The 14,444-nt window shown below is 32.4% G+C and overlaps 2 protein-coding genes across 5 annotated transcripts in view; one reads left to right on the top strand and one right to left on the bottom strand.

The window, feature by feature from the left end:
• Positions 1-1,709: 1,709 nt before the first annotated feature.
• Positions 1,710-9,458, bottom strand: idi1 (isopentenyl-diphosphate delta isomerase 1). The gene is made up of 5 exons (XM_056450134.1): positions 9,141-9,458; positions 6,646-6,818; positions 6,331-6,423; positions 5,723-5,853; positions 1,710-4,119 (listed from the first exon to the last, which is right to left on the bottom strand). Exons 1-5 carry the CDS (start codon positions 9,257-9,259, stop codon positions 3,802-3,804), a joined length of 834 nt encoding a protein of 277 aa, XP_056306109.1. The 5' UTR covers positions 9,260-9,458; the 3' UTR covers positions 1,710-3,801.
• wdr37 (WD repeat domain 37) overlaps positions 9,425-14,444 on the top strand; it is a 61,849-nt gene continuing 56,829 nt past the window's right edge. For 2 of the 4 annotated variants that reach the window (XM_056450129.1, XM_056450131.1), the window contains exon 1: positions 11,422-11,617. The gene's annotated coding sequence lies outside the window, so the exon portion shown is untranslated. Of the gene's footprint in view, positions 9,589-11,421; positions 11,618-14,444 lie in introns of those variants that run through there. The other 2 variants (XM_056450130.1, XM_056450132.1) reach the window with 2 other exon arrangements.

Genomic DNA, 14,444 nt, shown 5'->3' with positions numbered 1-14,444 from the left:
CAGTCAACCAGAATCTGCCTTTAACTTAATTTGCTCACCAACATCTCTGCCTTGTTGGAGTACAGTATCTACATTTAAACTAAATCGGATTAATTTACACCATTTAATTGAAACATTTAACTTCAGTTAGCTTTTATCAATAAAACAAGCGATGGGTTACATTATATTTGAATTGCCAATCTCGAAACAATCCCTATAATTCTTACTCTCTTCTCAGATGGGACGGCCAAATCAAAGGTTACAAGGGCCAACTTCAGCCAGCGGGCCCTAGTTTGGGCATCACAGCCATTTTAAGGAAATGATGCTGTTAGTGTGTATTAAACGTGCTTAAATGTTAATTTGAAGGTTTTTAATAGTCTAATAGCCTAAATGTTTATTCAGATCAATCTTTTAGACCATTTTGAGGGATGTAAACAGTATCAATTGTCGTAATATAATTCCTACTTTACATTTTTGAATTACCATAGTTTACAAGAATCCAAAAATGTCCACATATTAATAATGTTATGGCAGCTGACACTGTTAAATTATCAATAAATTGCAGCGTTACAGTTATGAGGGGAATGTTTATGGGCCAGAGACATCTCCACATGAAAATGGTCTTGACTGACAGCTGTTTTTTTTTTTTTTTAACCAACTTGGTGCCTTACAGGGTAAAAAGGGATTCTTTCTGAAAGCTTGATTTAATATTAGGCTTTGAGTGCATATATACACACCCCATGGAGCAACAGTTTATTGCTATTACTTTTCACATTTCCTTAATACACTTCGATGTTTAAGATATGAGGAGATTGAAATACCTTTTTCTTAAAATATTCTTGCAGGTTTTAGTACAGTCTGTTCCCTTATTTTCTTTGGCAATGTTTACATGGTTGTTGTTAGGGTTTGCTGCCATCTTCTGGACAACATCAAATATGAATTTAGATGTAAATGCAATAAATTCATAAATCAGTTCCTGCTGACACTTCAATATACTGTGAAGCAAGTTTCATTTGGCCACTAATATTACAACTACAGAATGTTATTATTTTGCACTATTTATGTATATTTTAGTTAGTTATGTATTAGTTATGTATTAATAATGAGATGTTCATTTAGGACACCTTTTTTATATATCTTTTTACAACAATAAAATATTTAGAACCATTTCAATGCTTTCATTTCACAACATTGCTTTGAAACTAATGACTTTTAAAACAACATACTTTAAACATTCATCACAATCACTATTGAATAAAATGCAATAACTAAAAAAAAATACAACTTTGTTTCTGTTAAAAGACAGTAAAAAACAAAGATTTGATCTGAAATATTGATATTATATTAATTATAAAATGTACAATAAAATATTTGTAAAACAAAAAAAGCATTTATAAATACAAATATGAGAAAAACAATTACTTATTAAACTGACAAAACATTACAGTAAAGGCATTTATATTGTTACAAACAACTTTATAAAATAAAAATGTAAAATGTAAATTAAATTTTAATTTGATAAAATATTTTACCTATTTCAAGTCAAAGTTGTTCATTTCAAGTTGAGAAAAAATAAATCACGGTCTCCAAAAAAAAAACCCACATGAAAAAGCTGTAAACATTTTAACATTGAATTTGTTTTAAAAACTGAGAGGGAATAATGCGATGTGAATGCACGGATCACAACAATCTTCATACAACAGTGAAATTAAAGGCCCGACACACCAGAGTACAAAGAAATCAAATTTTATTGTAGTTCCCTAAAAATGAACACAACTGTAAACTTCATAATAAGCCCTGATAGTTTTCTCTACACAATATATTCTCCCGTATGCATAGTCTCTGATAGGAAACTAGGCACTTCACACACAATGGACAAAATGTTAGTTAGCAAAACCTCCTTAAAGGGACAGTAGGAAAGTAGCAGGAAAAAAAGGATTGCTATGGTAGTAATGGTAACAGATTTTTAGCATTCTTCAAAATATCTTTTTTTGTGTTCAACAGAAGAAAGAGACTATTAAAAGGCAGAATAAATGACAGAATTCTCAGTTTTGGGTGAACTGTCTCTTTAAAACACTTACATCACTTTGTAATACGAGTTGTAGTAAAGTTCTAATAAACATTTATATAAAGAACTTTAACACTACATAACCTCTCGGACTGCCCAAAGACTCCTCAGAATCAAAACATTCAGTCTTTTTGTTTTTCTTGTGGCCTATTAAAGGAATAGTTCACCTAATTTTTTGTTAATTCTGTCATCATTTACTCACCATTTACTTGTTTCAAACCTTTATGAGTTTTTTTCTTGTGTCAAACACAACAGAAGATATTTTAAAGATAGCTGAAAACCTGTAACCATTGACTTCCACAATATTCGTTTCTCCTATGGAAGTCAATGGTTACAGGTTTTTCAAAATATCTTATTTAGTGTTCAACAGAAGAAAGATTTTCAAAGTTTTTTAACCACTTGAGGGAAAGTAAATAGAGAGTAAATGGTCATTTTTCCTTTACCAGTTTTCAGCATTCTTCAAATTATCTTCTTTAGTGGTCGACAGAAGAAGCAAAACTGGAATTGGAACAAGTCTAGGGTGAGTAAATGGCAGAATTTTCCGTTTTGGGTGAACTGTCTCTTTAAATACTTACATCGTCTTCAATCACTTTGTAATACGAGTGTAATATGAGTTGTAGTAAAGTTCTAATAAACATACAAAAAGAACTTTAACACTGAATAAACCTCTCTGATTATCCAAAGACTCCTCAGAATCTAAACTTTTTTTCCTTTTAATGGAGCGGCCTATTAAAGGGATAGTTCACCATTTTTATTTTTATTTGGAAGCTTAAATCCTGAAATTATTGACTTCCATTTTATGGTTTTCCTGCTATTTAAGTCAATGGTTACTGGTTTTCAGCATTCTTCAAAATATCTTCTTTTGTGTTCGATAGAAGAAAGAAACTACAAAATGATTACAAAAATAAAGTGTGAGTAAATGACAGAATTTTCAGTTTTGTCTCTTTAAATACTGTGATTTTCCTCCATTTTGTAATAAAGTTCTAATCAACACATATGAAGAACTTTAACACTAAACAATAAACCTCTTTGATTGCCCAAAGACTCCTCAGGATCAAAACATTCAGTCTTTTTGTTTTCCCTGTGATGAAGTGGTCTATAGGTTGGGGATAGGTTGACCAAAACATTTTTAATCCTATCATCATTTACTCATCCTTTCATTCGTTTCAAACCTTTATGAGCTTCTTTCTTCTGTTGAACACAAAAGAAGATATTTTGAAGAATGCTGAAAACTGGTAACCATTGACTTCCATAGTATTTGTTTCTCCTACAATGGAAGTCATTGGTTAACTGTTCTCAGCTTTCTTCAGAATATCGTTAAAACTTTATTTTGATGGTCTCCTATGGCACATTTTGTTGACTAAAAGTTGCATTGCAACTACATGCCATTTCTTATTTGAGTATTAGCTGCTTAATATCTGCTGATACTGCTCCTTCAACAGACATTTAACTGACTATAAGAAACTTTGCAAGTACATGTCAACTTACACTAGCCCTAACCTCAACCTAACAGTCTTATAATCTATTGAGCGTTAGTTAGCATGTAAATGCAGTGTAACTTTAATTCAACAAAATGTGTTAAAGGGACCATCAAAATAAAGTGATACCAAAATATTTTCCTTAGAGTTTAACAGAAAGAAACTCAATGGTTTTGAAACACTTCAAGGGTTAGTAAATAGTGAGCAAACATAATTTTTTTGCTTGAACTATCCTTTTAAGTGTCCATTAGTAAGTCAGCGGTGTCCATTAGTGTCCTACATGCGGTGGATTCTGTCATGCTCAATGAATTGTTTGAGGTTTCTGAGGTTTTCCCACCATTTGAAGAGGAAGGTTTCAGCGATGAGGCTGAACCAGGGCGTGATCAGCAGCTCTTTCCTTTTGGCTTTCTCCAGGATCTCCTTCAGCTCTTCTTTGGACACGTAGCAGTGGCTCTGGATCTCGTTGGGGTCTGGATTCAGATCTACGTCTTTCTGCATGAAGATGATGTAGTCGATCTCATGTTCGCCCCAAACGCCATCCGACTGGGCTTTGTAATGGATGCGGGTCAGGTAGGTCATCTCTTCTGGAGGAACCTGGAACAAGTAGATTTAAGATTATACAGTTGAAGTCAAAATTATTAGCCCTCTTGAATGATTAGCCCCCCTGTATATTTTCCCAAATTTCTGCTTAACGGAAAGAAGTGTTTTTTTCCAACACATTTTTAAATGAAATAGTTTTAATAACCAAGTAATAACTAACTTTGCCATGATGACAGCACATTATATTTGACTACATATTTTTCAAGATACTAGTAAAGCTTAGAGTGACATTTATGCCAACATGTATTTGTTTTTAGATATTTATTTAGCTTTCAGGTTATCTATACATTTCAATGTACAAAATAGACAGTTATGACTGGTATTGTGGTCCAAAGTCACATTTATGGATGATTTATTAACTCATCCTCCACTTGTTAAAATCTGTTTGAGTGTCTTTTTCTGCTGAATAAAAGGCAGATAATTTTAATAATTTTAGGGAAAAAACTAAACTACAGATGTCAGTGGCATGTCCAAATTCACTTAGCTTTTTTTAAGGAAAGGAAAAACCTTTGTTGCACCAGGCGCATGGTCTAACAGGGATGTGCTTATTCTCTTAATGAGTTATGGGAGTGTTTTGAGCATAACATGCATTAAACCAATCAGTGTCTCATCTCGCATTCCCTTTAAGAGTCAGCTACATCATGCCATGAACCCTTCGCTATTAACATGACAGATTTTGTAAGTGGAAAAACTATTCGCTAGTGAGAAAACTGTTAAAGACCATCTGCAAAACGAGCCTCTTCCGTTCTACTGTGGATTTAGGAAACTGAGGTGTACACACTCCACTGTGACTGAAGAGATCATTATTTATTTATATATATATATATATATATATATATATATATATATATATATATATATATATATATATATATATATATATATATATATATATATATATATATATATATAAATAAATTTGTGATGATTTTTTTTGATAAGCGAAACGGTTTATTTCAAAACAATTTCTAAATTGAGTTTTAATTTCTAGCAAACGAATAAATGAACAATAACATAATAGTTATATCCAAATACATCGTGTCGCATACGTCCCTAAAACTCAACAGGTGGACTAATATAAACATATAAATAAATATGCATATATATTAAATACTACAACTACAAATACTAACATTAATACTACTACTACTACTATTATTATTAATGATAATAATAATAATAATAAAAAAAAAACAACAGCATTAAACAAATCTAAGTTGTCATGAATAAACTGGATACAGCAGAGCCGGATTCCACCAAATCTCTCTGAGGTACATAAGGCAGGGTAAAAGGCAGCATTTTTTATATGTAGACAATAATATATTTTTTTACACATTTTAATATGAAATTTTTATATATTTAAAAGATATTTGTGTATTGCTGTACATCCCTGTGTGTGTATTAAGCAACGCGCATGTACGTTTTGAACAGACATAATCGTAAACCACTAACACGTGACCAATAAAAACCCTGTGCAAAATTCCCAGTTTAGTATAAATGTAACTGCTGACATTGTTTATTGAGGACACTGCTGAAGTCACTGATCCACTGAAAACTAACTATATAATTGAGTAATCAATGTTTTCTGCATCAGTACCTGGTCCATGGGAATGCCGAGCTCTGCTTGCAGGCGTCTTTGAGCGGCACGTCGGACCCCGATGGCATCCTGCTCCTCCAGTTCACTGGTAGTATGTAAAGGGTGACTACAGCAAGTGTTGGTAAAACAGCCTGCAGAAATACACATAAAACCCTGAAAGTAAGTTTGGTGTGTTCTAACATATTTAAGCACTTTTCAATTACAGGTGCATTTATAAACTTTTCTAGCACTTTAAACGTGTGGAAAATTACATATGTACATACTTCATCACATTAAACCAGATACTATTTGTTATTTTGCTCTATAGTATAATGTTCTAGGGGTAATTTGTGAAGATTGCTGTCATTTACACTCTTAAAATGTCATTTACTTGCATCTTAAATGTGTTTAATGTCTATTTATTTTAACTGTGGCTATTTTCATGGAAATAAAAGGTATATTACAGAAACAGGATATTGGAAGATCTTCAAGTATTAAAAAATTGTGTGTTATCCTGGAGAGACTAAAAACAATCTGGTTCCACCGGATGGAGAATTTATAAGAACATTTGAGAGAAATAATAATTAATTTTATAATATATAATTACTGTTCAAATAACAGACACAGACCTGGAAAAGTGATTTTGGCATCAGATCTCTGCTGAAGGAGCAGCTTTTCTTCACTGTTAAACAGGAAAACACTGAACGCTCGATGCAGTAAACCTGAAAGCAAGAAAACATTTCTTTTATTGATGACTTAAACAAATAAAAGAATAAATGAAATTTTAAAAATATATAAAATTGTAGTCATAATTGTCATATCAGATAAATCTGTCAAGTGAACTGTGATTTTATCCACTCCACAACATAACCTACAACCTGTTAGAATGTACAGTGCACTTTAATAAATGATCAAACATCATGCACAAATTTAACGTGCATTACCTTTATCGATGTTAGAGTTTAGATGGCAGTTTTTCTTGCTGTCTGCTCCGATCTTTTTGTCATTCTCATCTATCAGGATGCACATTTCAGCAAGCAACTGCACTTGCTTTTCGTCCAGATTATCCATGTTAATCTCCGGCATCCTTACAGGTGAAGTGAACCGTCTGACCTGACTGAAAACACACAGACACGCTCAAAAACATGCTCATTTTCAGACTAAAACATCCACTGAAACACAATCATTTAATTGAAACCAGTATTATATAAAAACAAGTCACAAAATTAAGTTGTTAAGCACCAAAACTACTAAGCCAGTAGGTTTTCAGAGATTCAATCCTTCTGGAACAAAAAAATTATAATCAATGGATGACATTTCTTCCAAATTAAAAATAAAATATTTCCCATCAGAGCTTTTTTTTTTGCATAAAATAACAAAGGATGACATGTTTATGTTCATTTTTTGACAACAAAATACTGTTTTAGCTTTGTGACAGTAGTCAAATTCAAGAATAACCCAACAAATTAATTCACTCACAAGAAAAATAAAAACATTTGTTATTTTAAACAACTGTCATCTTCTGAAATTAAATAAATGAATAAAAGATTTATTTAATAAATTAAACATTAAAACTGGCAATATTTAATTTGAAATTTGGAAGAAATCTGACCAGATCTTTATAGTACAAAACAAATAAACTTGCTAGTCAAAGCTGAAATTTAGTAAAATTGCATTGTATATATTTTTAATAAGTGCATATAAATAGAAAGCAAAGCACACTAGTTTTAAGCTGTATCTAAAATGAAGATTTTAATTCAATATAATTACATTACTTTAACATTTCTCATAATAATTCAAATATTGTGTTGCTTTATTTCTTTGTAACTACCTCAGAGTCCTTCAAACACTTACTGAAAACTTTATTTTAAGTTATATAAATAATAATAATAAAAAAAATTAACCACAATAACAAATACTGTAAGTTACACAATAAGATTGTGTTATAATTAGGCATGGGACAATAACCTTTTTCAAAGAATCCTGAGGTTTGGAAAGGTCAAGGTTTTAAAACCGCCAGAATTTTCTGTTATACTGTTCCTACGTTATATGTAAGATTTATTTATTTGTTTTTATTTTTAGTTTTTTTAGGACATAAGTATCTCCAGCAGAAAACATATGAAGAGTTCAGATGCAAAAAAACCCTAAGTGCCGTCCAAAATTTCCATCGAAAATTAGCATTTTTCTCTGACTCCTGTGTGCATGTTGAGTTATTTTATTTTAAAGACCTTTAAAAGTGTCTTCTCTGCCATAAACTTGAAATTACTGAACCTACACACAGAAGCCTGATAAACATTAAAGTAAGTTTCAAATGGCTTTTGGAGGTTTTTCTATCTGAACTCTTTATATCCAAAAGATACCATTTCAAATTGTAAAGAAATCCGTTTTTGAAACTAATGAAGACAGCAGAAGTCAATGATCAAGTTTAATTATTTAGCCAGACATGTTTACTGCTGGGCGTCACAGTGGTGCAGTGGGTAGCACAATCGCCTAACAGCAAGAAGGTCGCTGGTTTGAGCCCCGGCTGGGTCAGGTGGCGTTTCTGTGTGGAGTTTGCATGTTCTCACCGTGTTCACGTGGGTTTCCTCCGGGTGCTCCGGTTTCTCCCACAAGTTGAAAGACATACGATTTAGGACAATTGAATAATCTAAATTGGCTGTAGTGTATGCGTGTGAATGAGTGTGTGTGGATGTTTCCCAGTGATGGGTTGCAGCTAGAAGGGCATCCGCTGTGTAAAACATATGCTGGAGAAGTTGGCGGTACATTCCGCTGTGGCGACCCCAGATTATTAAAGAGACAGAGACGAAATGAATAAATGTTAACTGCTCCAAAACATTTTAAATGTTTATCAAAATAAAATATATTGTGTTCAATGGGCAAAAAAAGTTTTTGTTTTTTACCTAGACATTTAAAAAGGATACATTTTATGAAAACCGTGATAGTTTTATCCAAGATTACCATACCGTCAGAATCTTATATCGGCCCATGCCTAGTTATAACAGACGTATTTACAAACACGAACAATCAATGGACGAAACATTTATTATTTATTCATGTTTGTTATGGTTAGTTAATGAAAATAAAGTTCATTGTTACTTCATGCTAACTCACAGCAGATGAAGTAATGCTAACAAGCATACTTCTGGATTCTAACACATTAGTGAGGAACTTCGATTATTAAATGATGTAATATTATAGCTCATTGATCGTAAATCAATTAAAGAAACCTTAATTTAAAGTGTGGTTCAAACACTATTTAAATCACAGTATGTTGCTATATTTATAACACAGTTCACCGTTACCAGAGAGAGCTAGTTTACTAACGTTACTAAAACAGCGCTATTTAAAGGTCGCGTAATTTAGACCCTGTAAGTACTACACCTCATAAAGTACACTGTGTTGTTAATATGATAAGTGATGGTGTGTGTGCAGCTCTTACCTGTGTTGTGGATCAGAAAAAGCCGCAGTTTGAGCTCCAGCAGTATTATTAGTGGGTTTATCGGCTCTCCAGAGCAGCGCAGCAGCGGATCTGCGCACCGCCCTTAACAACCGCACCATGAGGGCACAGAAAACTGACCAATCACACTGCAGCTCTACTAACACGCCATCACACCACACACGCGCACACAAACACACACCTGAACACCAGCGAGACGATAATCACTCGTTTACACTGCTTAGGTGTGATGTTTGAGGTGTGTGTTTGTGTGCGACGCCTCAGAAAATGCACTAATTTATGACGAGGAAACTAAACGCTGCTGGCTCTAACTCCGACGAGCACACTGAAGATACGCCTACAAGTTGCAGGCTATGACGAGGGTTGGGATTGGTGGATGAGAATAAAGGCGTCTTCGGATTGGTGGATGTTCATCTAGGATCTTTTCCGGGTTAGATTTTTTAAAACAAATAATAATAATAATAATAATAATAATAATAATAATAATAATAATAATAATAATAATAACAATAATAATAATAATAATAATAATAATAATAATATTATCATCATCATCAATGACAAAGGCATTAATACTTTTTAGAATTATACTAAAAGACTGAGATAACAATCAATTTACATTCACAATCTTTCCATCCTCATTAATAATAGTAGTTCAGCATATATAAATAAGTAAAACAACAAAAATAATGAATAAAATAACTGATATAGAAAAATACGTAGCAGGGGAGTTGGAGTTCTCAAATATGAAACCAAAATCCTCTATTGATGAATATAAATATCTTGCTTTTTGGCTTTTCATCTCTCTTAATGTCTTTTATACATCACAAATTCTTCTTTACTCATCACTAGTCTTGGGGGAATTAAAAAAAAAATGTACATTTATGAATGTAAAATTTTAATAATACCAACTGATTATTCATTATATAATATATTTTCCGGGTTAGGTTGATGGCAGGAAAAGCAGAGGAAAATAAAGCTAAAATAAAACAGCAGTAATTATTATTAATATTATTTTGCATTTCCAAAAACATAATTTAGGCCAAACTTAATTCTACTTTAGTCATTCACAGACTGAGAAATGCCCAACATATGGAAGGACGAAATCTGCAAAAACAATAAATAAATAAAAACACAAATAAATAAATAAGTGGATAAATAAATACACAAATCTCTGCAAAAATAAAATAAATAAATAAATAAATAAAATATGCAAATAAATAAATAAATAAATAAATAAGTGAATAAATAAATGCACAAATTCCTGCAAAAATAAAATAAATAAATAAAGCAAATAAATAAATAAATAAGTGAATAAATAAATACACAAATTCCTGCAAAAATAAAATAAATAAATAAATAAATAAATATGCAAATAAATAAATAAGTGAATAAATAAATACACAAATTCCTGCAAAAATATATTCATTAAATAAATAAATAAATATGCAAATACATAAATACGTGAATAAAAAAAAGAAGTTCCTTTTTTAGCATTGTCTTATTCCCATAACATTTGTGTACTTTAATTATTTACCTGCCCGCACTATTAATTATTTATATATTTATGCAGTTATTTGTGAATTCTTATATACACATTTATTTATTTACATATTTATTTATTAATGCAGAAATTTGTGGATTTTTTGTATATTTATTTATAGCATATTTATTTATGTATCGTTTAATTTATGTAGGAATTTGTGGATTTATTTTTTCACATATTTATTTATTTGCATATTCATTTATTTAATTTATGCAGGAATTTGAGGATTTTTACATTTCCTTATTTATTCATTAATTACTATTAACAAAATAATTGATTTCCTTATTTGAATTTAATAAGTCATTTATTTCATATTCACACTATGATGATAACGATTATGTTAATAATATTTCTTTATTATTATTTATATTATTATATACTCATTTATATCAATTATTTATATCATTATATATTTTATATTTACATATTATTCCTCATTATTATTTGAGGTTTAAGAAGTAATTTATTTCCATTTTACATTGCATTATATTATTATTACATAATATTAACAAGTTATATCAGATTTTTTTTTAAATAAAGGTGCCAAACCCAGTGAAGTAATTGTTGTCATTTATATCAATTATTTTGGCATTTTTCATTAAATATTAATTATTTCATCATTATATAAATATGTAGAAAGTTGCATTTTATGATTTATTCTGGTAGGAATAGCACTTGGACTTTAATTTTGAAGTATACATCCGGTCGTACCCGTTATAATTTCCTCTTGCTTCACAGTCTGCCGATAGTGTCGGGTTTGATGAAAAACACATCAAAGTGTGAACATCCCGTTGTGTTTTTGACAGAATCATCCGCGTGTGTTACTTTGGATCATGCTGGAGGACTCCAACACACTCCATCCCATCATCAGCGAATGACAGTCGCGCTCAGATCAGCTGAAGCGGTCATAAATGTGAGTATTATTGCAAGCAGACGCGCCAGTGTTTGTCATAATGGAGGATTAGCTGATAATCAGGAGAATGACACTTTATCAGCAGCACAGACACGCTTGATTAATAACGCTCGTCATATGTCTGACTGTGTTAGTGGTGTTTTGCTGAGCAGGCCAGCTGACCTTGTATCGGACTGATGTGTGTGTGTGTGCGCGCGTGTGTGCGTGCGCGCGTTTTAATGTTTATGATCTCATTTCGCTTGAAACTTACGCACTTATATAAGTGTGTAATGTGTGTACAGCAGCATTAAACATGTTTAATTCCAAGTATTTTCTTGTTTCTAAATATTATTGTATTGGTGTTTAGCAATGGTATTGGTAGAAGTCTTTTTAAGATCTATTATTTTACACTTATTACACCATTGGGGGTAAAGTTGGTTTTATATTCGCACATTTGGATTTTTTTTCTTAATAATGTATATATATATATATATATATATATATATATATATATATATATATATATATATATATATATATATATATATATATATATTTATATAATATAAAAACAGTGTTGTTTGCAATTTCTAAATAGTGAAGTCATATTAGCAGCTAATGACCATCAAAGTATATATCTTGTACTACTACTACTATCAAGTAGACAAATTACCGGTGTAAACATTCAGGATGCGCACGCAGCGAGGTTGCAGAAAAAAAAAACGGGAGTGCTAGCATTTACAGCGAGGGAATGACATCCGATGCGGTACAGAGTTTGTTGTTGTATTAGAGATAAGTTATATTGATTACATATTATATATATATATATTATTTACATAATGTGTTCAGCGTATTATAACAGCTCGTCACCCAGTGATAAGCACAGTTATTCGGCATAATTAATGTTAAAGTGAGCGGCGTTCATCTGACAGGTCCATTTGCGATAGCACCCTCTCAATGGATACTGGATATGACAAAATGGCCAAGCATCCAGCCCCAAATATACAAATATCTCATTGAAACTCCAAGTGATTTTACACGAGAGAAGTTAAAGATCTACAAGTCTTTGGATGCCTACAATTTTGTTCTGTGTAGTCATGTGCAAGAAATAATGCTCCATGATGATCAGATTCAAAAATTTGTAGTGCTAAAAACCGAGGTTCTGCCTAGCCAAAGACAAGGAAAGAAGACTGAACTGTACAAGGCCTGGATAATCATCAACAAGCAAAACAACTGCATTCTGACAGCAAACTGCACCTTTACGGCAGGGTGTGTGAACGTACATGTTTACATTTCATTCTTAGCATTCAGTGTCTGCAGTTTAATTCACCATATGTAACTGTTTTTGCTAAAATCATTGCTGCGATCAAAAACGAGTAAAGTGTATGATTCAGAATAGCGTGAATTACCTGATATAACATGAGAACTGCAGAGTCGAGCATTTTTAATTAGGCCCTCACTCCATTCTGCTCTTCTGATGCCTGTTAGCCAAAGATGTCTGCGGTTGGCATTAAAAGCAGTGTGGTGTACGGCAAAATTTCAGTTTTCTATTTTTTGAATTTGGCATCCTACCGCACAACACAACGGTCTTTTTTTGCAACCGTTTTTTTTTGCAACTGGTATACACGGTTGAACCTGTGTGACATCATGTGTGATGTAGGTTGGTAATTCCCCTATTAAATAAAGCTAATGTTGTTTTAACGTCATATTTACATGCGATTCAAAGTAGCATCATAAACAATATAGAAACTGTTTCTCAAGTTGTCACTGTTCAAAAATGAACAAATGTGCGATTATAAAACCAACTTAACCTTAATAATTAAACCACTTTATCTACTGAGAGCTTCCTTAAAGTAAATAAAGTCTTATGTTTTCCTAAAGCACATGGACATCAGAGAAAGCTTTAAAATGAGAAATGCTCCTACAACGTACCAAGGAATATAGTGGTATTGCCTTTTGGACAATATATCATGAAATTACCGTGGTAGGCGTTGATGTTTGTGGCTAGTGAGGCACTGACTTACAAATATATCCACCCAATATATTTGCTAACTACCGATTGTGTTTCATATCTCATATCAGCATTCATTATATAAACATAACAGGTATATAATAGGCCAAGGAAGAATGTAAAATGTATAGCGATTCAATATGCCTCACAAAAAACACCAAGCAGAACCCTACAGACAGCCTATAACAAGTGACACTGCACCACGGCGGATGCGTGCTCTCTCTCTCGCTCATGCACGAACACACACACACACACACACACACACACACACACACACACACACACACACACACACACACACACTGGTCTTACCTTTACTTGTAAATGAAGTCTTGAATCTACTTTAATTACTTTACGTTATCTTCTGTCATGCCCTTTAAAGCAAGCCCTTTAGCTCCGGCATTGGTTGTCAATTATTTATTGCTTCACGTTTAGATTGAAAGTCCCATTTTGAGAAAAGTTTGAGCTGATATACGGCATCCACCATTTTTGCAGTCAGTCAGGCAACCATCGAACAAGATTAACCCTGAGCTCAGGTCCGCCCTCTTCATTGCAGCAGAGCTACTACTGCCTGCCTCGCCTCATGTCTTTTCAGTGCAGCTATCCAACAGATCCTAACACTAAATAAGTGATAGACTTATGTGAAATACATGACCTATTATATGGAAAGTGAAGACATAATAAAAATGTCTGCAATGTATAAAAACATTTTAATAAAGCATTACATTGGTGGCATACACTGAGTGAGCAAACGGTACGCGCTCAGGTCGTTTTGCAAGGGATTGCGCAATTTGACATGAGGCACAGCTCGATGCTGCCTCACCTCGCTTTCATATG

The sequence above is a fragment of the Danio aesculapii genome, chromosome 24 (genome assembly GCF_903798145.1).
Source record: "Danio aesculapii chromosome 24, fDanAes4.1, whole genome shotgun sequence".
Classification (NCBI taxonomy): domain Eukaryota; kingdom Metazoa; phylum Chordata; class Actinopteri; order Cypriniformes; family Danionidae; genus Danio; species Danio aesculapii.
This window is presented reverse-complemented; position numbering and strand designations above follow the sequence as displayed.